General features: G+C 40.9%; 1 protein-coding gene across 7 annotated transcripts in view; it reads left to right on the forward strand.

Moving 5' to 3' along the window:
* Positions 1–22,458, forward strand: part of MAPKBP1 (mitogen-activated protein kinase binding protein 1) — a 95,475-nt gene that overhangs the window by 66,422 nt on the left and 6,595 nt on the right. For 4 of the 7 annotated variants that reach the window (XM_027459095.3, XM_072038763.1, XM_072038762.1 and 1 more), the window contains 12 exons: positions 243–354; positions 922–985; positions 3,945–4,070; positions 10,261–10,409; positions 11,085–11,134; positions 11,647–11,883; positions 12,836–13,005; positions 14,548–14,693; positions 15,183–15,353; positions 16,149–16,227; positions 17,758–18,068; positions 18,861–19,922. In XM_027459095.3, the coding sequence (XP_027314896.1) occupies positions 243–354; positions 922–985; positions 3,945–4,070; positions 10,261–10,409; positions 11,085–11,134; positions 11,647–11,883; positions 12,836–13,005; positions 14,548–14,693; positions 15,183–15,353; positions 16,149–16,227; positions 17,758–18,068; positions 18,861–19,922 (2,677 nt within the window). The remainder of the gene's footprint in view (positions 1–242; positions 355–921; positions 986–3,944; positions 4,071–10,260; positions 10,410–11,084; positions 11,135–11,646; positions 11,884–12,835; positions 13,006–14,547; positions 14,694–15,182; positions 15,354–16,148; positions 16,228–17,757; positions 18,069–18,860; positions 19,923–22,458) is intronic. The other 3 variants (XM_072038765.1, XM_072038767.1, XM_072038766.1) reach the window with 3 other exon arrangements.

The following is a 22,458-nucleotide window of genomic DNA, read 5'->3' on the forward strand; positions in this document are numbered from 1 at the left end:
ATGGTAGCTATATTTGCTGTGTAGTGCTGGTGTATATTTAAAACAAAACAAAACAAAAAAACAACAAAGTTGTGAATGCTGGAGATTTGACCACATCATCATCAAAGATGCTTTTTCTCTGTTAGTTTCTCTCATCAGGATTGGAGTCTGAAATTTTCACTAAAGTCTGGCAGCTCTGATTTTATTTATTTTATTTATTTGTTTTGATTTTCTATTTTGTTTTTCTCTTACCTCCTAAACAGGTGCAAACTGATCCCTCTGGGCTTTATATTGCCACCAGTTGTTCTGACAAGAACCTCTCCATCTTTGATTTCTATTCTGGCGAGTGTGTTGCAACCATGTATGGGCACTCAGGTAGGGCATGTAAACTTGTGGAAACACATTTTTCTGCTGATGACTGTAATATTACAGTCTGATACTAGTCGAAGCTTTCTGAAGGTTCCTCTCCACCAAAGTTTACCCAGTGGATATTTTGGACTAGGTTATATTTGGGTGAAATTGTCATAGTTTATTTCATTGCAAACTTTTTTCAGACTGCATTTTGCATTGGAAAACATAAGCACATGTGCATGTGTGCCTGTCAGGCCACGTATTTGTTTGCACAGTTAATGGACTGTGTAAGATAGTTTATGTTTTTTCAGTGTATGCTAAATTTCTTTATGATATGCTCTCAGCTCCTGTAATGCAGGGGTTATTCTGTTATAGACAAGAAGAGACTTCAGTCTGTATGCTTATTTTGCCATGGCATAGCCTTTCTAATCTTAGGTGGTTATGGTAATTGGGGCATATCGATCTGTGAAGTGTTTGGCTTTAATCAGTCTGTGTTCAGCACAGCAATTCAAATTCTATTTGGCTAATGATCTGTTCTACTCTTAGAAATAATTAAAAGAAGGTGAATTGATTATTCTTTATTTCACACAGAAATTGTAACTGGGATGAAATTCAGTAATGACTGCAAACATCTGATCTCTGTTTCTGGTGACAGGTAAGGGGGATTTGTTTGTGATACCAGCTCATACCATCTTACACTAAATTTAATGTTTCTCCAGAAGGAAGGTAGATTTCATGAGGAATGTCTTATGAAGTCCAAAGAAACGTAAAGGCATTCTAAATCTGAAATGTGCTCTGGCAGAAATGATGCTTCCATAGAACAAGACATCTATGTGAAACGTTTTTCTTGTGGTTTTCTGAATGTAGGTACTATTATTTCCTGCTGGAAAGGAAACAGGGATGTGGCCTCTTACTTTACCACTCTCAGGTCCGTAGCATAATGCAGTGTAATGGAGTTTGTGATATTCTGAACAGCGGTGCCACAACTTTCTCTTACAGTACCCCCATTTGTGAGGTTTCACCATGTGAATGGACCTGCCTAGCAGCAAAAAGGAAAGGCCTGTCCCCAGTCTTCCCACTCCTGTCCATATGGTCCTTTTCCCTGCTCCCCTAAGTCAGTTGTGGTGCAGCTGACCCCTCACTAAGCTGGTTCAGGTCACTACATCAGCAGCCCCTGGCTCCCCAGCTGAGGTTCCTGCTGATTATTGAGCCAAATCAGCTCATGAAAACATTAAATAATAACCAGACTGAGCCTAAGGGAAAAGCAGAATATATGCCAAATGTAATGATTGTAGAGGTGAGTAGACTCACTGCTTCTGGAATCAGTGAATACTTAAATCAGCTGAAACTAATAAGATTTTCCTTTGAGAAACAAGGCTTCCTGGAGTGCCATTTCAAGGTCTATGCAACCCAGATTCTCTCTTTTTCTCTCTCTCTTCTATTAATAAAACAACTGAACTGTAAACAGAGTTCTAGAGAGTCAATTGTTACAAAATGTAAAATATACTGCCTTAAATTGCATGAAGTTGTTACTTGTTTCAGTAAAAAGTAAATTTGTCTTTCCTTATTTCTTTCATGTGTGTAAATAGATTAAAGGAAAGGTTGCAGAATAAAGACCCCTTTTGTTGTGAATTTCTGATAAATTCCAGAAACATGGAAGCTTTGAGGTAGCCAGTGCTGCATGTGATTTAGTGCAATGTTCCCTTGTTGACATAAGAGAGTGTCATTTTCTTCACCAAGGGTGTGGAGGAGGAGGTTGAGAAGTGAGGAAGGGATTCATGTAGAACTTAGCTGTAAGGAGCAGAGAGAGTGCCTTTTATGAAGGAGAACAGGGAAAATAGCCTGGTCACACGCTGCATCATGTGCAAAGAATGAAACTGGGAAGAGAACAATGGAGATGAGGGGCACAAGGATTGGGAGAAAAATACTGCACGTTCAAAAAAATAAAATAATAAAATATAAACAACAGAAAAAAAAACAAAGGGGTAGGTAGAAGCATATTTATGCAAAGCTTTTTGTAGAATGTTAATGTATTTAATGCATTTACAAGTTCATGCTGTTTGCTGCTTATCTCTAGGTTTGATTGCTGTGGAGGCAGGGTAAATGAACAAGCCAGATTTGCTTGCCGAATTTTCTTTGTCGCTTTTCAGTGTTGTCTCAGCAGCAGATTATAGTTGCTGTTATGTTCAGGAGAGATGCTTTTTGAGGAGAAGCAGCTGGCTGCCTTAGGTTGCCATAGTTCCCAGATGCAGTGCCTCACAACTTTCTCTTGGCTAAAAAGCTGGGGAGAAGGATGACAACGTTTTCACTGGTGATGGGAAGCTTCTGTGTCTGTGTGTGACTTGAGTAGCTGGGAGTGATGTTCCACTCATGTGTGACAAAGCTCAGGGACTGGGGCCAAGAAGTGATTTGTCTGTTTTTTGTGAAATGGTGTTTTGTTGTTGTTGTTTGTTTCCTTTTGGTGTGGCATGAAAAAGAAACTTTTAAAAATGTCCTTCCATGAAACAAACAAACAAACAAATAATGTACAAGATGTAGGCATTCAAGATCCTGGTGCTTTTGGTGTTTGCCTCTGGTCCAGGAGACCAAAATTCATGATCACTGTTCAAAATGGTAGAGGAAATGAATTTTTACAAACTAGCAAGGAAGGAGGGGAAAGCCCCTCATTGAAAATTCCTTTGTATATTGGAGTACTGATGAATAGGGTGACACTGACAGATCTTGAAGAACTTGATTAAATACTCTTTGGATTCCAAAGTAGGAAGCCTGATGTTTTAAGTGATAGCAAAAACACCACCCCTGTTTCTACATCAGCGTAAATACACCCAGCTAGACAGGAAAGATGGGTGAGATGAAAAGAATTAGTTAGCACTGGGGTTGTATTTTAAAGAAAATACTGGTTGCTTTATTGTCTAGTAGCTGAAGATGAGATACAGTATTCTCTAATGTGATGAGGTATTTTTTTTTTAAGCCAGATTTCTGAAGAAAATGAAACCAGTGAGATGAGACTTTGTTTTCCTTTCTTAAACACTTTTTTTAAACATCCATTGACCAAATTCCATAACATTCCTTAGAAGTTTCCTGGGGCGAGTCAGAATAGAAAAGTAGAAGAACTACCCTGGCTGTAAAAAGAATGACTGCAGAAGCTTAACTGTTAGGACACCACAGAGAATCAATGAGATGGAGGGAGAGACTTTAGGAAAATCTTGCCCATAGGGGAAGGTGCAATCAGAGCCTGCAGCTTAACTGATGCTAAGAGGATGTAAAACACATCTGTAGAGAGACAGACTCCATTTATCCTTCTGGCTATGGAGTAACTTGTTATGATATTCCCTTCAGCAGCTGGTTAGGTAGGGGAATAAAGGTACAGGACAAGACGTGAGCCCGTGCAAATGTCTGTGCAGTTGCTCTAGTTCACAAAGAGTCTTTGCCAGGCAGGCTTTACATTTTTGTCATGAGGCTTGTGATGGGATTGAGTTTCCATTACGCTGTTCCTGTGTTTGTCTCTCCCCACCACAGTTCAGAAGGTCTCTTGTTTGCCTTTGCAAATGAAATCGATAATGTTAATAAAACGAGCTGAGACTTAAACCAAGCCTTATCTTTCCCTCTTTCAGCTGCATCTTCATCTGGCGTCTGAGCTCAGAAATGACCATCAACATGCGGCAGCGACTATCTGACATGAAACAGAGAGGAAAGCAGGCAGAAAAGTCACCTCCACACAAGACAGCTGGACTCATGAGGTGAGCAGAGTAGACTGAGAAGAGCTGGCTTTGTAGGATTTAAAGTGAAAAGTGTGGCACTGGGGTTCAACTGGAAAGTTTTTGCTGTTTTCACTCACAGTGTCTTCTAAAAGTTCCATTACTCTTCTGTTGTTTTTGCCATGATTTTTGTGCCTCTTCTTTGGATATACAACCCTGACTGTGGTATTCCAGACAGGCTTACCTGCTGTTGCTTCACTGATTGCAATATGTATGTAATGTCCCTTGTGTCTTATTTTAGTTTAATAATGTGGTCAAAAGCTTTTAACAAGCAGTCTAGTACTGAGATTGGTACACAGCATCCCACCAAGGAAGCCTTGTTCCTTCATGAATAAAACTTGGTGGATCTAGGCTGAATGCAATTTAAAGGTGATTTTCTGCAGTGGCAGTACTGACATAAACCTGTGAGCTGCATGAGTTTGCCATGTTGATCATAATTGTGAAAAGTTCTTACAGTTTTATAATTTCTTTGTTAACTATTTTCAGGAGGCTTTGAAGAAAGTCACCTTTAATTATAAATATAAAAATAACTTCCATGAGAAGTTCTTGCCAGACAAATCATATTATTATTTTTGCTTGGTGAGCAACATAACTAAAAACTGCCACAGTCTACAAACTAAATAGATCTAAATTTATCTGGTGACCTTTCTTTAAAAAGTTGTTCTTAAACACAGACGCTAGTTTCATGTAGAACAAGAGGGAGAGGAAATTATGAATTATTAGGGTAATGTCCTTGGATTCTCTACAGTTAGTAAATAGCTGAGATTCACTTGACCAAAAGCAACATAGGAAAGACTCCTGACAAAGCTGATGTGGGATCAAAGTGGAGGGGGGGAAAAAAAGGAAGAAAAAAGAAAAACAGAGCTTTTTGATGCTATGTCCCACAGTTTTCCTCCTCTGAATGTCTACAAATTGATTTCTGGATATAGAAGTGCCAAAGCTTTGGAGGACTTACCACACTGGTCGTTAGAGTATCGCAAGGAGCTTCCTGCTCCCTTTGGGAGCGAGTAACATTTGAACAAGTCTGTCTGCATAGTTTCATTTGGGAAGGTCTTGATCTGTTCATTCTTGAAACAACTCTTGCCTAATAAGTGCTTTCAGTAACGATACTAGGAGAACTCATGAAGCCTTTTTCTAGCCAAAATTCTGGAGCTGTCAAGCAATGTGCTTTTTATAGCAGACTCTCCATTATTCCAGCAGCTGCCGCCTTACCCTACTGAGGCTCAGCCTGTGACAGATAATCCCAGTTCTCTTCCGCATTAGGTGATACTTGTTTCCATCACAGACGCTTGCTGAAGGGCGGTGTTAGTGCCACGCCAACCCCAGCACTTTATTAAACTTGTTTGGTTACCTCCTTGCAAGCCTGGAATCTTCTTGTTTGGTCAGCTTTGAAAGCTTGTTTTCAGTTTTGATCGACCGCTGTGGTCACTGGATTTCAGCAAAGACATAACTCCAGAGCATTTTGGATTGGGACTGAATATGGAAGAAGAGCCTATTGGACCAGCATTACTGAGGTGGGAGAAGAGAAACTAATGAACTTTAGCGAGATTAGTTTTCTAGATGCCCTAGAGCTGTTCTGGTTGTGTTTCCAAAGTCTGTATGTGTAGGTTGCAGTAGAGAGTTAGTTTATACCTTAAGATATAAAATTGTTGTCTCAAAAGGAGTCACAATAATATTAAGAAAGATCCCTGCCTGGTGATATGTCATTGTTGTACTAGATTTTCTCGAGAATGGTATTACTAGAATTTGGTGTGGGTAGTAATGCATTCTATAGTTCCATAATATGAGAGTATGACAAAACAAATAACCAAAATATTACCAGGGAAACAAAACTGAGCTGAGGTGGCAGTGGGGAGCAGGAGACTTCTAATTCACGACAGTGCTGTCTCTATCCAGCTGCAACTGACAGGGCAGGGATTAGCCCAAGTGAATAACATCTGGAATGCAAACACGTAGAAAATGCCTTTCTGGGTCAATCCAGTGTTCCACAAAGTTCAGTGTTCTGTCTCTGTCTGTGGAAGTGCTGTTCAGTGAGACACTGATCCTTGCTATATGGACCTTTGTGGTGCACTCGCCTTATGCTCAGTTGTTGCATCTGGGATGTTAGGAGTATGCCTGTTCCCTTTAGTCTTTGGTCATGGAGCCATTGTCCACTGAATTTGTATAAATCCTTTTTGAACTCTGTAATATTCTCTGCCTCTGCACCCTCCCATGGTGACAAGTTCCAGAAGTTCACTATTGTCTATGGAAAGAAAGGCTTTTTTCTCTATTTTAAACCACACTTCTGCTAGTTCATTGAAAGCTCCCTGGTTCTGAATATTGTGAGTTTGGGTGAAGTGTAGTTCTGCATCGAGATACGTGTCATCCCCGGGGTTTTGTAATCCTCTGTCATAAACTCTTCCCATCCAACCTTCTTTCCAAACTGAGTCTTAGCCTTTTCAATACATCCAAAAACTTCTAGAGATACTAAAGCTTCTCCTCTGAAGGATTTTTCTGACTCGCCTTATGAGACATTACGTTATTTTGGACCTGATCAGACCTGTATGACCCACCATTCTCCATAGTGCCCTTGATAGCCTTCTAGTTCTGCCTCTGGTTGTGAGAATTGCTGATGTGTGCTTTTCTCTTATCTGCTGAACATGTGGAGCTTTGATTGTTTGGGATAAAGAACTTACTCAGCTGATATTGCTGGTACTTTTTGGTTTTGAGACATTTATGTTTTCAGCTGAGGAGTCATGTAGAGGCCTTTTAATTCAACTTTTGATTTTGATCCAAGTATGCGTTTATTGTTTAGAAAAGCTTGTCTCAAAATTTTGGAAGGGAAGTTTTAAATTGATTTTACTGTGGAATGTTTACAGCGATTAGTCTAGTTTTAGCTGAGCATTTATATTTTTTAATTTTAAAAGTCGCTTTTTCTGTGACTTTCATTGAAGCTCTGGTATAAATAGCAGAAGATGGAAATGTTATCTGAATTACATTGGCAAACATACAGTAATTTTAGACAAAGAAGTACTGTGTGCCCTTGGGTATATTTGGAAAGAGGAGCTCCTTATCAAATTTTCAGTGAGGCTTTGGTCCAGTCCAGGAAAGCTGTGCCTTTTCCAGGGCTCATAAAGGGGCAGGTTTTTGATGCCAAATCAAAAGTGGTGCCTGAGTCTGTGCTGGGCTGCTTAGGTTTTAACACCAGGGAAGCTCTGAAGTCAGCAGCACTGTGATCTTTCTGTCAGGAAAAGCAGGGTAACTTTGATTTTAAAACCCTTAGGCATTTGGCAGAGGATGGAATCAGCTAGTGTACCCTACCACATAGGATGTTAAGGTTTCATAAATAGACTCTCAGAGCTGACAGTTTAAGTAGCACAAGATCAGAGAGGGAATGCTGATAACATATCTGTTGAAAGGATAGTTGACATTCTCGTGTTTTGTTGTGTTGTTTTAAGAAAAGAAAGAAAGGTTAAACTGAGGACATTTAAAAGAATACAGAGTGCTCTAACATCAGATGTCTTAATACTAGAGCTCTGTACATACATGTAGCACTTCTAAGTCTGCTATATTATATGTCCTGAAGACTTTCCAACTGAAGGTCCTTCCCTGCCATTGACCCTGTACTGGCCAACCCTTCAGAAACTGGAAACTTTGAAGTGCAACTGACTCTGCCCATCCCCACAGAGCAAAACCTAGGCATGGTACTAGGAGGGGATAGATCCTTAGCCAAGGAGGAAGCCAAGAGCATGGACAATTAAAATCCCTGCACTGAGTCGCACATATAATAAGGCCATGGACATGTCTGTACATGCTGTTCTGGAATAGCTACTCTGAAACATTCATTCAGGTGTAATGATGCTTTGTTGGGGTTGACTGAACCTGTTCTCAGCAGGAATTCAGCAAAACCTCAGAAGTCTTCTTCCTTCCATGTCAGAATGCTCTCATGTGGTGCTCATTCGGAAGCAACTCCCATGCTTGAAACCTCAACCTATTACTCTGACTTTCATCCAAGCATGAACAAGAACTGAGGAAGAGTGTTGAGGACGTGTGGAATGTGTTTAGAAGAAAACCCAGTGTATGTAGATGAATGTGGAGAAAGAAGTAAAGTCCAAATTGAAGGATTGACTTGGGCAAGCAGAAGAGTTAAAACACTCAAGACCTTGTGAACCTAGGTTTCATTTTCAGAAGTATCTCTGAAGTCAGTGGGCCCAAGATGCTTCTGAAAACCCCATTCAGTTATCTGCATTTGAGTCACAGGACTGAATTTGAAAAGCAAAAGAGAGTTGTAAAAAGGAGGATGTAGAAGGGGGCTTGAATTTTTTGCTGTGTAATGTGAGACAACCGTACATTTGTATTGGATACATCTGACTTCATAATTTGCTTGGCACTTACAAAAAAAAGTAAAAAAAGGTAAAAAAAGAAGCCCATCCTACTTCCAAAATATGTTTTACATTCACTTACTCAGCTTCTTTGAGGATGCTGGAAAATACTACTTTTTTTTTTTTTCTTTTTTCCCCCTTGCTAATTTTTTCAGTCCCTATCTGATGGATAGAGGCCATCTATTTGTAACATAAAATGCGTTGATAGTAATCCTCCCTTCTCCATTTACACCAATAACAATACATGCAGGAATTTAGCAAACATGTAACCTTGCCTTGCCATAACACTTCCTCATAGTAAAGCAACCAATCAGTTAGATGCTAAGAGGTCTAATCCAACCCTTCTTCCTTGATGATCTCCTCAAACAACCATGGTGGACACAAGCAGAAGGATGCTAAGTTACTGATAAAAGTTAATATTGCCTATGATATATAGATATATTATACCTCACAGGATAAATCTTGTCATACTGTGGTGCTTAAGCTTCATTGGGGTTTCCCTGCTCAGACACAAGACCATGAGAATGACAAGGTGGACACTCAAGAAGACTGTAGAAAAGATGGAAAATGACATAATCAAATGTCAGAAATAGATAAGTGCAGCCAACATGAAACTGTTTCACTGGACAGCTCAACTGGCTATGCTGTCAGTTTTGTTCTTATTCTTTTTGCCAGAACATCCTATAACTCATCTGTAAGGATTGGGTAATTATCGCTCAGCCACTCCTAATAAAATGGAAATGAAAGTTCGCCACTATGTGGGAAAAGATTAAAATACCTTAACTACTTCTTGTCATGTTTTAATACTGCCTGCTATCTGTCAGCTGCAGGAGAACTTGGTTCCTGGCCAGGAATGATCTGTATTTGGTGCATGAGCTATTTTTACCTCATGAATAATGCTTGGCACTCAACACCCACAACTAGTATCCTATAAGCATCACTAATGATGAGCTTGGCACTGTAGCTCAAGGCCATGGAGTGGGCGCTACTCAAATTTTTTTTAGGGATTCTTCATTTCTTCAATTATTGTCCAAAGTGGGTTAAATCATTTGGATCTTTTGTCTGAAGGGATGAGGGGAGGAAGGGGAAGAGGAAAAAAAAAATAGGTTGGTGCTGGTAAGTGTTCTGAGTTGTTACCGGGGAGTTCTGTGCTTGGAGTACCTCTGAGGTTTCTGTGGGAATGCTTGTTTGATCTACTTTGATTAAAGATCTGCCCAAATTTTCTTTTACATTATTCCTTGTGCCTTAAAGCTAAAAAGTGCAGCATGACACTCTTATGGTGTGGGGGCTGTTCATGGAGGTTCTTCATGGTGCAGTCCTTGATGCAAACCTGTCTCTTATATAATAATTTGCCATATATCCAATTGCTGTCAAGCAGGGAATAAATCTCTCTGGCATTTATGATGTGTAAAATAGTTCCAGAGAGGAAGTGCTTAAGGGTGGGAGAAATACTTGCCTTTCAAATATGCTCTACCATCCTGACCTTTTGGATTGTCTGGGTCTGAAATGGAAGGCCAAGTTTCATTCCACTCGACTTGCTCTGGCTCGTTTCCTTTTGTTCTGATTTCTGTCATCATTCTACATGTAAGAGATGGTTTCCACAGAAGGCTCTGCATACCACTGTGCAGGGTTTAACTTGCCCTGTTTCTCAGGGGTGGGTCTATCTAGGGCTGTCTGGGAGAGTTGAGGCAGCCTGCTGAGTGTTCTCTGTGCAGGAGAGAATAAGGTGGAGAACTGCCTGGTGTAGGATTTGAAATGTTGGGCTGTTCTTGAGAACGACTGTAACACTTCTTCCAATTTCTGCCTCCCAGGCACGAGTCCATCTCTGCCCTATCCTCTGTGCCTGCACTTTCATCAGACAGCGACAAGGATGGTGAAGATGAAGGGAATGATGAAGATGAGTTAAGTGGGCTGCAATCTTTCCATATTCAGTCCAACTGCAACACTGAGAGAGATTCAGGTATAAATGGGAGCAGGGCATGGGCAGATATAGAGAAAAATGACATGATGTGTAGGGGGGAAGAGACAAGATACTTAGGGCTTAGTTACAGCAAAGTATGTGCAGAAAGAGACCGAAACAGGAGCAGATAGATCAGCACCACTGGGCAATGTTGCCCATTCTGACATCTAAACAGAGGTGTATTTCGGTGTTCTGTTGTTAAATTGCCAAGTGTCGTGCTAGTTCCAGCTGGCCAAACAGTTTTTGTATTAATCCCATGGGCTTGGTTCTACAGGTTATTACAAGTTCACAGAATTCAAAAGAGATCTCATGGAAGGTTCTAAGGATGCGTGATAAAACTTGCAGTAAAAATTACCGTTACCTATTTGAGACATTTTTACTATAGATGCTACAGTGTATTGGAGCAGGGTTTTTTTCCAAGCCTTTGATGGGCTACTGCACTGTGGCAAGTGTTCCACTGAGTCAGTGAAAAACCTGTATAAAACTGTGTTTAAAAAAAATTCAAAAAATGATACAATGATTTGGCAGTTCATGAGAAACCATGCTGACAGTGGTGTGTGGGTTCAAAATGTGTGGGAAAGCTGCCTTGGGGGAAAGATGAGGTAAGAGATTTTTCAAAAAGCTGGACTGTTGTCCAAGGATGTCAACTAGGTATCTATCTTTTTCCCTTTCCAGATCCAGACCTTACCCTCTCAAGAAGCCTTTCCCACTGGGAAATGAGGAGGGTGAGTTGCTAAATCCTCCAATTGTATTTCTCATCATAGGGAAACTGGAAAAGAAATTCACATGGAGATTGAAAATCATTTTCAATACTGGGAAAGGTGCAGCTTCAGTGGGAAACTATTGAGAAGCCCATCAGTGAAGAATGATTTGGGGGTGGAAAAATGGAGCCTAGTTAAGAGATGTTTTCACTTGAGATCTCTACTTCTATATTGTTCCATCAGATGTTATGCTTTTGTCCCTTTCATTTCTGTCCTGAATATCATGATCGTGTAGGGTTGAAGCTTACTATATACCAGGATCTGAGCAAGGTATCTTAATGTTCAGTCATGCAAGAAGCTGCAACAAAACTATTGTTTTACCTTGATGCCTTTATGATTAGGGGAGGAATTTTAAGCTGATGAACATCTTTTATAGAGGCGGATATAATTGTATTTTGCTATGGGTCTTATATTTTCTCTCCTGTTTTTCAATCAGCAGAGATGATTCCCTAAGACTGTCTTTTAATTTCCTTCAGGCCAAAGAGATAGCGGCAATCCAGCGTTCGGAGGCACCAATGAGCAAGATGCCCCGGCAACGTGGGCGCTGGTCCCAGCCAACCAGCAACATAGAGATGACTGTGAAATCCATGCTTGACTTACGTCAGCTGGAGTCCTTCTCCGTTTCCCGATCTCCAAGTCGAGACTCACTGTCTCAAAACAGCAATGGGGATGATAGAGAAGAACAGGCAGATCTACCTGTGCACATCGACAAAGTAAGGGTGGTACTTCTCTGAGGAGGTGAATTTATTCTGAGTGTATCTGTCCTGCCTCTGTTTATTATTACCTATATTTATTACTGCTTGATAATATCCTTTATATCTTTACCTTCTGAGAAAGCTGCTTAGCTAACTCTTTTGTAGTTAATACTCAAAGCAGAGCTCGTGTGGGATTAAGGTTTCTTTCCAAAGGTGGGGGAAGGACTCGTATTTTCCCTTTGCTCCTTGATTAGTAAAGGATAAAATAACCTGAGAAACCGAGTTTGGCATTACAGGTATATGTGCCTGATTTCTTGTTACCTCACTTTGATGGAGTACTGTTTCTCCACTCTACCAGCAACTGAAATGTGGCTCAATAAGCCACATGAGCCTCAATGAGGCCCTTAGTTGTGGGTTGTGCTAGATTATTGTGAGCTTTAAAACACAGACAAGATCTCTGTGTCTATGGGTCACAGCAAGTAATGTGTGCTAATACCTCAGAAAATTAATACTTGTTTCCTAGTAGCAGTCTGTGCTGAAGGTAGCCATGTTTTTCCTTGCTTTATAACTGCATGACTGAGGAGAAGATCGGGCTTACTGTGTGCAAGTAAGCCAAGGATTTTCAGCTGTGGCCCACGGATTTCTCTAAACTGTAGCTGATCAGCCTGCAAAAATTAACATAACCTGTTGACAGGTGGCTTATATTTTTCATGCATGGACAGAGAGGTTTGGGGAGTCTAGTACTTCAGTAGAGAATTTTAGGGGATTGCAAATGAAAAACAAAATAGGAAACTATAGCAGTCAAGCTTACTAGTTGAGGAAGAGGAGATACAGAAGTGCTGTTTTCTAATCTCAGATTTCTGATTATATTCTTTCTGTGTTGTAGTGTGTACTTTCTAGGTCTGCACAGCAGCTGCTGACCTGAAGGAAAAACATGGGTAATATCTAATTTTATGTATTTTTTAACCAGGTTGGAAGCTCAATAGCTCCCCAAGACAACCGGTCTTGTGTGCGGCCCCAAGTGATTCGGCTCGTGTCTTGTGAAGAGGGGATTTTCTCTCAGGAACTGGAACCATCTGAAAGCGAGGAGTGTGTAATCTACCCTGAGCAAGATGAAATCCATCCCACAGACCCTAGCAGGTCAAAAATAAAAATAAGCTCTCTGCTATGCATGGCTTAGATATTTCTGGTTTAGTTTGCTTGCAGCTTGTGTGGTAACTTGGATGAGTCGACTTACTGCTTGATTGATGCCAGGCGTATTTAGTTGAGGGTTTTATGCCAGCCTGATGCTAAACGAAGGTGAAACTAAAAGGGCACCATTAAAATAATCTTTCCTCTGAGGAAACTGCACATTAATAGCCTCCTCCAGTATTTTGTTGAATAAACGATTTGGGAGCAGCCTTTTGCTTTCTCCCTCCTCTGGGTTGAAATAAACAAGAGAAAATTTGGAAGCTGGAAAAGCACCCAACAGTGACATATACATGGCAGTGAAATGTCTGCCCAAGACAAAAGACAGGATGCTATTATTTGGGACAATTCCAAACCTAATTGGGCAAGAATTTAACAAATGTGGTATGTGGTGTTGCTGTTGTGAGAAATATAATGGGTTGCATGAGTTAGAATTTACAAGGACACTGTAGACAGTGGAAACCTTTCTCCTTCCTCTGCTATTTCTTCTGTTTTAGTTTTACCTTACTGAATTTTCTGTTTTATTCTATGCTCAATTTTTTCCTTCCTCAATTATATTTTTCCCTTTGCTTCTTAACCTGATGCTAATAACTGTTCAATTTCCTCTGTCTCCTCCTTCTCTGTTAAAAAGAGTGGGTTGATAGCTTTAGACAGGCTTCTATAAAACAGTGCACACCAAGAGTTTGCAGTTGGAACTGCAAGCTTATTCCCAGTTTCTCTTAATTTACATTTTAATCTGTATTATTATAGCATTATGGACAAACCCATGTACTGTTCCAACATGTAAGAAAGGGAGGCATTCTGGTGATGTTGGATACAGACTGGAAATATCTCGAAGTTTGCTCATTTTTGCAAGCTGTACTTGCCATGCAGTTCCATTGAGAGAATTCTGCATCCTCAGGCGTCAGGCAAAAAGAACAGTGTTTGTGTCTTGACAAAATAAAACTTGAGAATTCATGAAAGAAATCAGGAGCCCTGTCCTGCAACACTATATTTTTTTATATTCATCAGTGAATTAGTCTTGCTCAAATCCAGGATCTTCTCTGTTTTGCAGCAGTGAAATGGCTCAAAGAAGCAGGTTGTAAACATGGAAAAAATACTGCATTTGGGCTCAAATCTGTGGCAAATTGGAGTTTGCATCATGTGGGTATAGGCCTGATTTTAGTCCTTTTTTAATTGAGTAGACCACTTTGTTTGTTCTTCAGCTGTGCTGGAAATCAAGCCAGGGCAGTGCAGTGCTGGTGCCTTGTAGTCATGGGAAATTAACAACACCCAGGAAGTCAGACAGTCCCCTTGAGACTTCACTGTCCAAGCTTAATGAAATGCAAAAAATGTACTGTATAATGATAAAAGAAATAAACTTATTTTTCTCTTTAAAGTCTTACTTTTGTAATCAAAGGTGTTATTAACACAGGTAAGGCCTTATTAGACTATGCTCCTTTACATGTAAAACAGATTTCTTCTAGCACTGTATCTTTCCTGTCTCTCTTGTAGTGAGTTCCAGGTAAAAGCATTGCCTCATGGGAAGCTAAATAGAAATTATCAGACCAATGGATGCCCAGACAAACACAGTCCTGATAGTGCCTGCTCTGTAGATTACAGCAGCAGTCGTCTGTCCAGCCCAGACCATCCAAATGAAGGTAAGATGCAAAGATATTATAGTTTATACCTGATACGGATCACTGCAGGAACTTGATAGGGCTATGCTGTCCACATTCATTGTGCTCCTAATCTGTAGTAGCTGACCCTCTTCATGAGGTACTAGCTAGTCTTGCTAGCATTGCTGTAAAGATTCAGGCTTATCTGAGCAGGCACTTCAGTGAAGCCACTGTAGAAGCAGGAATTAGTTGAATTGTACTTTCCTTGCAAACCTTTTACTTTGTTCTGCCCTCCTAGCTAGGGAGGCAGATTTTATATTGATTTAATATTGGTTATCCCATAGGCTGTGCTGTTGGGGGATAATTAGATAATTACACTTAATGCTGACTGACTTGAGCTGTAACATTTTAGGTTTAAGTTGTTTAATTTAGCATCTTTGCTGAATATCTTTTTAAATGTGACGGAGGTTACTGTGATCATGCTGTTACAGTTTTTGTTTGTGCTTTGTTTTTGTTTTTATCTTTTTCCAGATTCTGAAAGCACTGAGCCCCTAAGTGTGGATGGCATCTCAGACCTGGAGGGAGAAGAAGGAGAGGAGGATGTGGGTACCAGCATTCCAGAAGGAGAAATTCCTCAGATACCTGATCAGGAAAAGTTCCTTAAGCAGCATTTTGGGACCCTGGGCAGCACTGATGGAAAAGGTACAGCTCTCTGCTTACTGGGGGAACTCTCTCTGAGAGGAATTTCTGCTGGGTATAAATGTATAAAGAGGAGGAAATACGGAATTAGTGTAGAGATGCTTGAAGATTAGAAACAGCTGATAAGTCTGTTGGTTTGTGTGTAAGTTTGTGTGAATCAGATTAGAGTCTATGTTGGTTTGGTGTAGGTATTGTCCCTGGAATCCTGAAAAGCCTTTCTCTTGTTCTAGCACCAGTTTTTTCTGTTGTATTTGTATTGACTCTGTGTGCGTGTCCCCATAGGTGACATGTAGTGGCCTCTAGTGGTATGTTAAGGCAAAACAAATGCCACAAAAGAAAAGGCTGAAATGCTGGGTGGAGGGAGAGAGTAAGAGACATCAGAGTGGCAAAGGAGCTGGCTAGTCTTTATCGACCAGCTCCAGAACAAAGCGTATCTTGCTAGAATTGATAATGGTTGCACATAGCAATATCTTTTTTTGTTTTCCTCCTTTGATTGGTTTGTTTTCTGCTTGATGCCAATGCCTCACAGTCTTACAGGCAGGATAGGACACAAAGGGAAGAGAAAAAGGAAGAGGCATACCCTTAGGGAGATTAGCAATGTAAGGCAGAGTAATCTAAGAAGAACAGAAAAGGCAATGAAATTACTTAATTCTTTGTTGTTTTAACTCAAAATTTCCCCTTGGATGTGAGGAGGATACATTCAATAGTCTCTGTGAAGAGAAAATGAATGCCAGAATGTTTGTTTGTTCTGTAACTAAATTGCTCCTTTTTTCTCTCCGCTTTAACCAAAATTTTTAGGTGGTTCTTGTAGGAGTCTGGAAAGAACGGAAAACCTCAGCATTTCCTCTCGCTTTCTTTCCCAGTCCCCGGCTCTCAGGTATGGCTCTGTTTGTTCTGAGTGTGTCTGTCTGTCTACTTTTACTAGTGTGAGGTCTTGTGCTAGGCCCTGGGCCAAAATAGCAAGCAGGCTTCTGCACCCAGCAGGTTGGTTGCAGACCCTTGTGGTTCGGACAGGCCATCCTGTGACACTTGAGCTGATCTGCTTCTTCCTAAAGCAACACTGTTATTTTGTTATTTTTCCTCTTTTGAAAATGTGATTAACTGTTTTGTGATTAATGCCTTGATTGATTAAGCTGAAGGAATCACTGTTGTTTAACTTACTCTTCACTATTTATATTCTGTTTATTCTTTTGCATTTCATTCAGCTTGGACAATGAAAATAGGCTTGTAAACTTTTCCTTTGTTTTACAGTCTTTCTTACCGAGCCTCATTTCTCAGTCCCATGCCTTCACAGGGTGCTCTGGTGTCTCATACAAAGCACCATGGGAATATTATTATATTATTCTTCCAAAAAATCCTCAATCCCAAAGCACCTCAAAAAGCCTTTCCAAGCTGTTTCCCATGGTGTTTAAAAAAAAAAAAAAAAAAAAGAGAGAGAAAGAGAAGAAGAAAAGGGTGGTGACCGTGTAAATATTTTAGTTGATTTGGGTACATAAATATTTAAAACAAATTCTCCTGTATTATTCCAAAATGACAACCTGAAATCTTGTCTCACATTAATTTAATTTTATTGTATAGAATAGAACAGATTTAGGTAACTCTATGGTTCACCAGCTATGTCTAGACTGTGTTAAGAAAATTTTTTTGATTGCTGTATTCACATGCAGTTGTTACTGCTGTCAGGAGTGCCTCTTATAAGGTCTATCTAGCATTGGGACCTCACGTTTGGGAAGAAAGCCAGTGGTTAGTTATTGTGTAAGCTTCTGGAGACTTGCAATGGTGAGTGAAGGAAGTTGCTGGCAACTCTAGAGGTGTAATAAGAAAAATAGTTTTAGGTTATGAAAACTTGTGGACTTTTAATCTGTTTGACCGTCAAACACATCAGATTGAAAGTTGCCTCATTTCTGAGGTAAGCCCACTATGCTTGTCTGAAGTGAAGAGGAGGAGGCAATAAAGCTTTTCTCTCGAAGATACTGACCAGCTTTCATAGTAATTATACTTTGATAAGGTTGTGAAAGTGTAATTAGTTTCTCTTTGGGTATCTTAGAATGTAAAAGGTTTTCTTAGTAAGGTGAGCTGAGAGAAGAGACATGATCTGACCTTACCCAGTTTTCCCTCTGCCCGGAACTTTTCCTGTTCTTTTGCCTTTACCTTTTGCAAAGTCCCTTCCTGAAGCAGTGACCCAGTGCTATTTGTGATTGGGTAGTTTAAGGTGGAATGCATGAAGACCAGTGCCTCCAGGGATAGGTAGAACAAACTGGTAACAGCCTAGGGTGATTTTGACTTGAAAAATCCATATAGGAAAGGAAAGGGCTCTTTATCACACAGAAACTGGCTAAATGCACGTGCTTGTTTGTCCAGGGCAATATACTCGTTTTAATTAAGATTTCTTTATTGCATTCTCTAGACGTTTGTCACTCTCTTCATCGAATCTGATATTGGATTCAAAGCCCATTGCACCTCCAACCCAGACCAATGGATTTACTCCAGACCTGTTGAAAAATGGCAGCAGCCATCCTGGTGATGCTTTGGAGAACAACCACCTCCTGGAGAGTATAAATACACACCGGGCTGCTTATGTCCAGAAAAAACGCAAATCAACTTCGGAGGCTGGCAGGGCTGGTATGGCTCCTGGACGGGTTATTGCGTCCTTTCCAGAAGGCCCTGTGAATGCAGTGATGAGAAAGGCACAGTCAGTTCACGACCTTGTTCATGAGGGTAAGGAGACGGATTGAATGATAGTATAAACTCAAGAAATGAAATGGGGAGCCTTGAGTTTGAGTAGAGATTTAAATTAAGCTAACGTCTTTCTGTGTTCTGAGCTGCGGGCTTTACATCTCTTTTAATTCTTAGCCTATCAAGGGAAAATATTTTCAATTTGTAATACAGATGCTGGTCTCCTATTTATCAGTTTCTGATATTTGTCTGGCACCTGTGGGAGGAGAAGTTCCAAAGGTGAAAAGGACTGCAAAGAAATCCTCTCTTGCCATGTTCCAGGTCAAGAGTGAAGCTCCCCAGCATGGGGAGGGAGAAAGAGGGAAGGAGAGTGCAGTAAGAGGGAGCTTACTGTATCTATGCACTCTGTGTGAAAGAACTCCAGTTTTGAAAAAATCAACTCATGAGCCATAAATAAGCACGTTTGTTTTAAAAAAATACACCTTATCACCGCAACACCGTGTATATGTGAGTGGAGTAGAGGACTGACAGTCTTTGCCTGCTTCCTCTGGCCTTTCAGTTAATGATCATAGTGGTCTGAGGTCTTCCATCTCTATGCTTTAAGAACTGGTCTCTCATCAGGTAAGCTGCAGTCTGTTAGCAGTATGAGGGATGGGGGGAAAAAAGAAAGCTGTTGAGGCTTGGTAATATTAACCTGAAGTAGTGGTTTTGAACATCTCTTCCCTGGGCTGAGCTGAGTCACATAAGCTGAAGCAACCCTGTTACTTTCCAATTTTGGAATTCACTGCAGGCCCTTTTCTATTTTTGGTATGTTTGTCTGTTTAATTTTCACAGATAAGGGTCCTGGAGTGATATCTTCTGCCAAGCAGCGTCCTCAGACCCTGATGGTGGTTGAGAAGGATACCAGACCTAACAATTGCAGGGTGTTATCAGCCAGTCTGTTGAAGATGGATGGATCTGGTGCTCTGCTGGCCAAAGATGTCCGGACTGCAAAACCAAAGTCCTACATGAACCCCACAACCAGCTTTCGGGCTAAGATGTCAAGGAGCGTATCTGTAGGGGAAAATCTGTACCTTGGTTACTCCACTGAAATGTTGACTGATGGGAGGACAAGTCCTCCGGTGCCAGAGAAGACACAGCTCAGTCCCACAACAGATGCTGAGAAGATTAAGTTACCACCGAAAGAAAATGTTCCAGTGAAGCCAGCGCTTCAGCCAGTTGTAAACTGTTCATCTCCCAAGTCCTTTCACAGCAAGTTGGCATCATCAAACCGAGCACACCTGATTCTTGACATTCCTAAGCCATTGCCTGATAGACCCACACTGGCCTCCTTCTCACCCACTACCAAAACCAAAACCCTGCTTGAGCCACAGTCTCCGCAGTCACCTGCAGGGGCCTGTAAAAAGAAACCCTCTTTTCCTGAGGTCCGAACCTCCAAAAGGGAGAATCAAACCACTGGGTCTCTGCTTCCTGGTAGAGAGAACTCAGCAGGACTCGTTAAGGAGAGCCCAATGGAGAGTCCAATCTCAAGGACAGGTTGCCAGGATGAGCCAGGGGTCACAAACCTAAAACTGAGGGAGTTTTCAGAAGTCCGGCACCTGAAGTCTCCTGAAAGCACGCTGCCCAGGTGCAGGGAGAGGATCACTGGCATCGGCTGTGTGCTAGACAACCAACCCGGACTTTGCCCACTAGACCCCATCAGGCCGAGGTCTCCTACATCTGTAACTGCCTCGGCACAGGTCTCAGGTGTGCATGGATACCCATCTCTTATCTTCCCCCTTCTGTCTCCTGTCTTTGTGAACCGCTTCACGATCCCATCACATTTCTTTACGTCCAGCTTCTGGCCTGTCTCGTCCTGTCTGCACCTGTCTCGTTCCATAAGCCATCCCCTCAATGGTGAGACACTTCTTCAGCCTGACATCTTTTTCTGAGTCTTTAATTTCCATTTTCTATGGGTCTTATGTCTCAAGTTAGATTTTAGCCGAATCTAAGATACGAGGAGGTAGACCTCCTTGAACAATTGCACCTCGTGGTTCTAACCTTTTTTGGTCAGTCTTGAAAACTGATGTGTTGTGAATTTCCCTCAGTGCATGTAAGTTATATCACCTTTGCCCCTCCAACCAGCAGATGAAGGTGCAGGTCAGTATGTATCAGCTGGACCTACTGAGATAATAAGTGACAGTGAAGTTAGTCCAGGCGGCTTGGTCCTCACTTGGTTAACATGTGCAAATGTGCAGGGTCCAGAGTGTTTTATATGCAGTTTTGTTATGTGAGATAAAGCTTGGCCAAGGCAAGTTCCTTGCTCTAACCACCTGTGAGAGCGAGAAAATGTGTGCTGCTATCATTTTGAGGATGTCTGCAAGCTAGGCATGCAGTGAACATGCAGGCCTAGGCCTTTGGTTATGAGTATCAAGAACAAGGATTGGTTTTTGAATTATCTCTAATTTGGAGAAAAAGTTACTATCTGGGGAACTATTTTACCAGCTGAAAGAGCTCTTGGATCCGTTACAGGCTCTGGTTTAAGGTATATCAATCATATGAAAGCTAGTAGATAACTTCAAAATGAAGCAAAAATCCTATCCTCCAAGGCTGCGGTCTCCAGAGGTTTTTCTTTTGTGTCACAACCTGAAAGGAAATATGACTTCCCAAATTACTCAGCTGAGTTGTGCAATATGAAACTGGATGTTAACCACTGTTCTGATACATTATACATTCAGGGGATCAGGCAGCGCGCAGTTTTGTAATCCCTTTTGCTATGTTGTTATTATTCATGTCTGAGAAGGAATGCCTCTATTATCCTTTGATCAATTACCTTCTGTAGTGTCAGGCTGTCCCACCATTCATTGCAATGGTGAAGTACAATATTAATGCACCTAAGCATTGCAGAGAGACGTTCTGGGTTTGCTGCACTTTTTCTTTTTGCATTTCTAGAGGGATCAAATGCCCAAGATTGAAGCACTGGTATGCAAAACAGATGTTATTTTTTGTCTGAGGGACCTCCTGTTATTACACCAAAGGGTAATTGCTCTTTTGAACAGTGATTGTGTCTGAAACTTCCAAACCCTAACCCCTGCGGAGGTGAGGTTTCCTCCAACAGAGGTGCAGCCTGGAGCTGTGGAATCATCTCCACAGCCAGGCAATAACAGTCCATTTGTTTGTACTTTTTATGCTGAGTTTTTTCTTCCAGACTTGGGAATCAAGTGAGATATCACATGATTTTTGGTCAGTTAATAGGAACCTCTGTTTGCAGAGTTAGCACAGATAGTGCAGAGAAACAGCAAGTATATATATATATATATATATATATATGTATGTATGTATGTATGTATGTATATATGTATATATATTTAAGCAGCTCCCAGTAACACAGCATTCCTTTACAGGGTATTTCAGTATCATTATTTAGTGAGTTAGTATGGTTTAGCACAGTTGATCTACAATTTTTTTCCCGTCAGTGGATAGTTGTCAGCCTTCACCTTCTTAGAGACCACTTTTCCCAGATTTGTAGTGGTAAATGCTGGAAAAGCTGTTTAGATCGGAGCTGGCTATTGCTGTGTCTTCTGTGGATCATAATGTGGCAGTTTAGACTAGGACTGCAGGGCTGACAGTCAGAGACCTGTTCTGCTTCTGACTTGCTCTGGGACTTTTGAATTCCACTTAATTTTTCTGTCCGTCTTTTTTCCTGCTTGTATAACATCTACTGTTAAGGAGACTTAATTGTTTTTATTGAAGCATTTTGAAATCTACAGTTAAAATGCTGAAGATGTGCTGAATACTGTTGCTGTGTTTAATATTCCCTGCTGCTTTCTGAAGAGCTGTGCTCTCCACACCCAAGAGGCAGAAAACGTCTGTTACTCAAGCATTGATATTATATTTGTGACCTTTCTCCAGACTGGCATCTCACAGAACTGGAGACCAGCATAAAAGAATGAGTAGAGGAGAAATCCAGGAACAATAATGAGAAGAAAGAACTGGGTTAAAAAAAAAGGTGGCGGGGGGGAGAGAAAGGGGCAAAAATCTTGGATTGAACAGAAACCCACTGTGCTCTATGAGGTTGGGTGATTCAGGAATGAAGAATGCAGATGGAAGGGTTTGCTCATGTCCCTTTTTGTTTTTTTCAAGTGTATTTACGTATACAAAAATGAATGTTCTTCTAGCAGTGCTTATTTATACATCTTCTAGATGTATTCATAAAACTAGCTAAGGTTCCCTGCAGCCTGTTCAAAGATGACCTTCATGGATGTGCAGAAGTAACTGTGCTATTGTGTCAAAGTTCAGTTTTTAGGGTAACTAAAGGAAGTCAAATGCCCTTTGTCCAGGCCTTTGTAAATTGAAGATGACTGCAGCTTGTGTGTGTCTGTCAATGTCTTTGTTCATGATTTATGTCTAACTCATGGAAGTGTTTATTTTATGAAAGCATTGCAGGCCTTTG

The sequence above is a fragment of the Anas platyrhynchos genome, chromosome 5, assembly GCF_047663525.1.
Source record: "Anas platyrhynchos isolate ZD024472 breed Pekin duck chromosome 5, IASCAAS_PekinDuck_T2T, whole genome shotgun sequence".
NCBI lineage: Eukaryota > Metazoa > Chordata > Aves > Anseriformes > Anatidae > Anas > Anas platyrhynchos.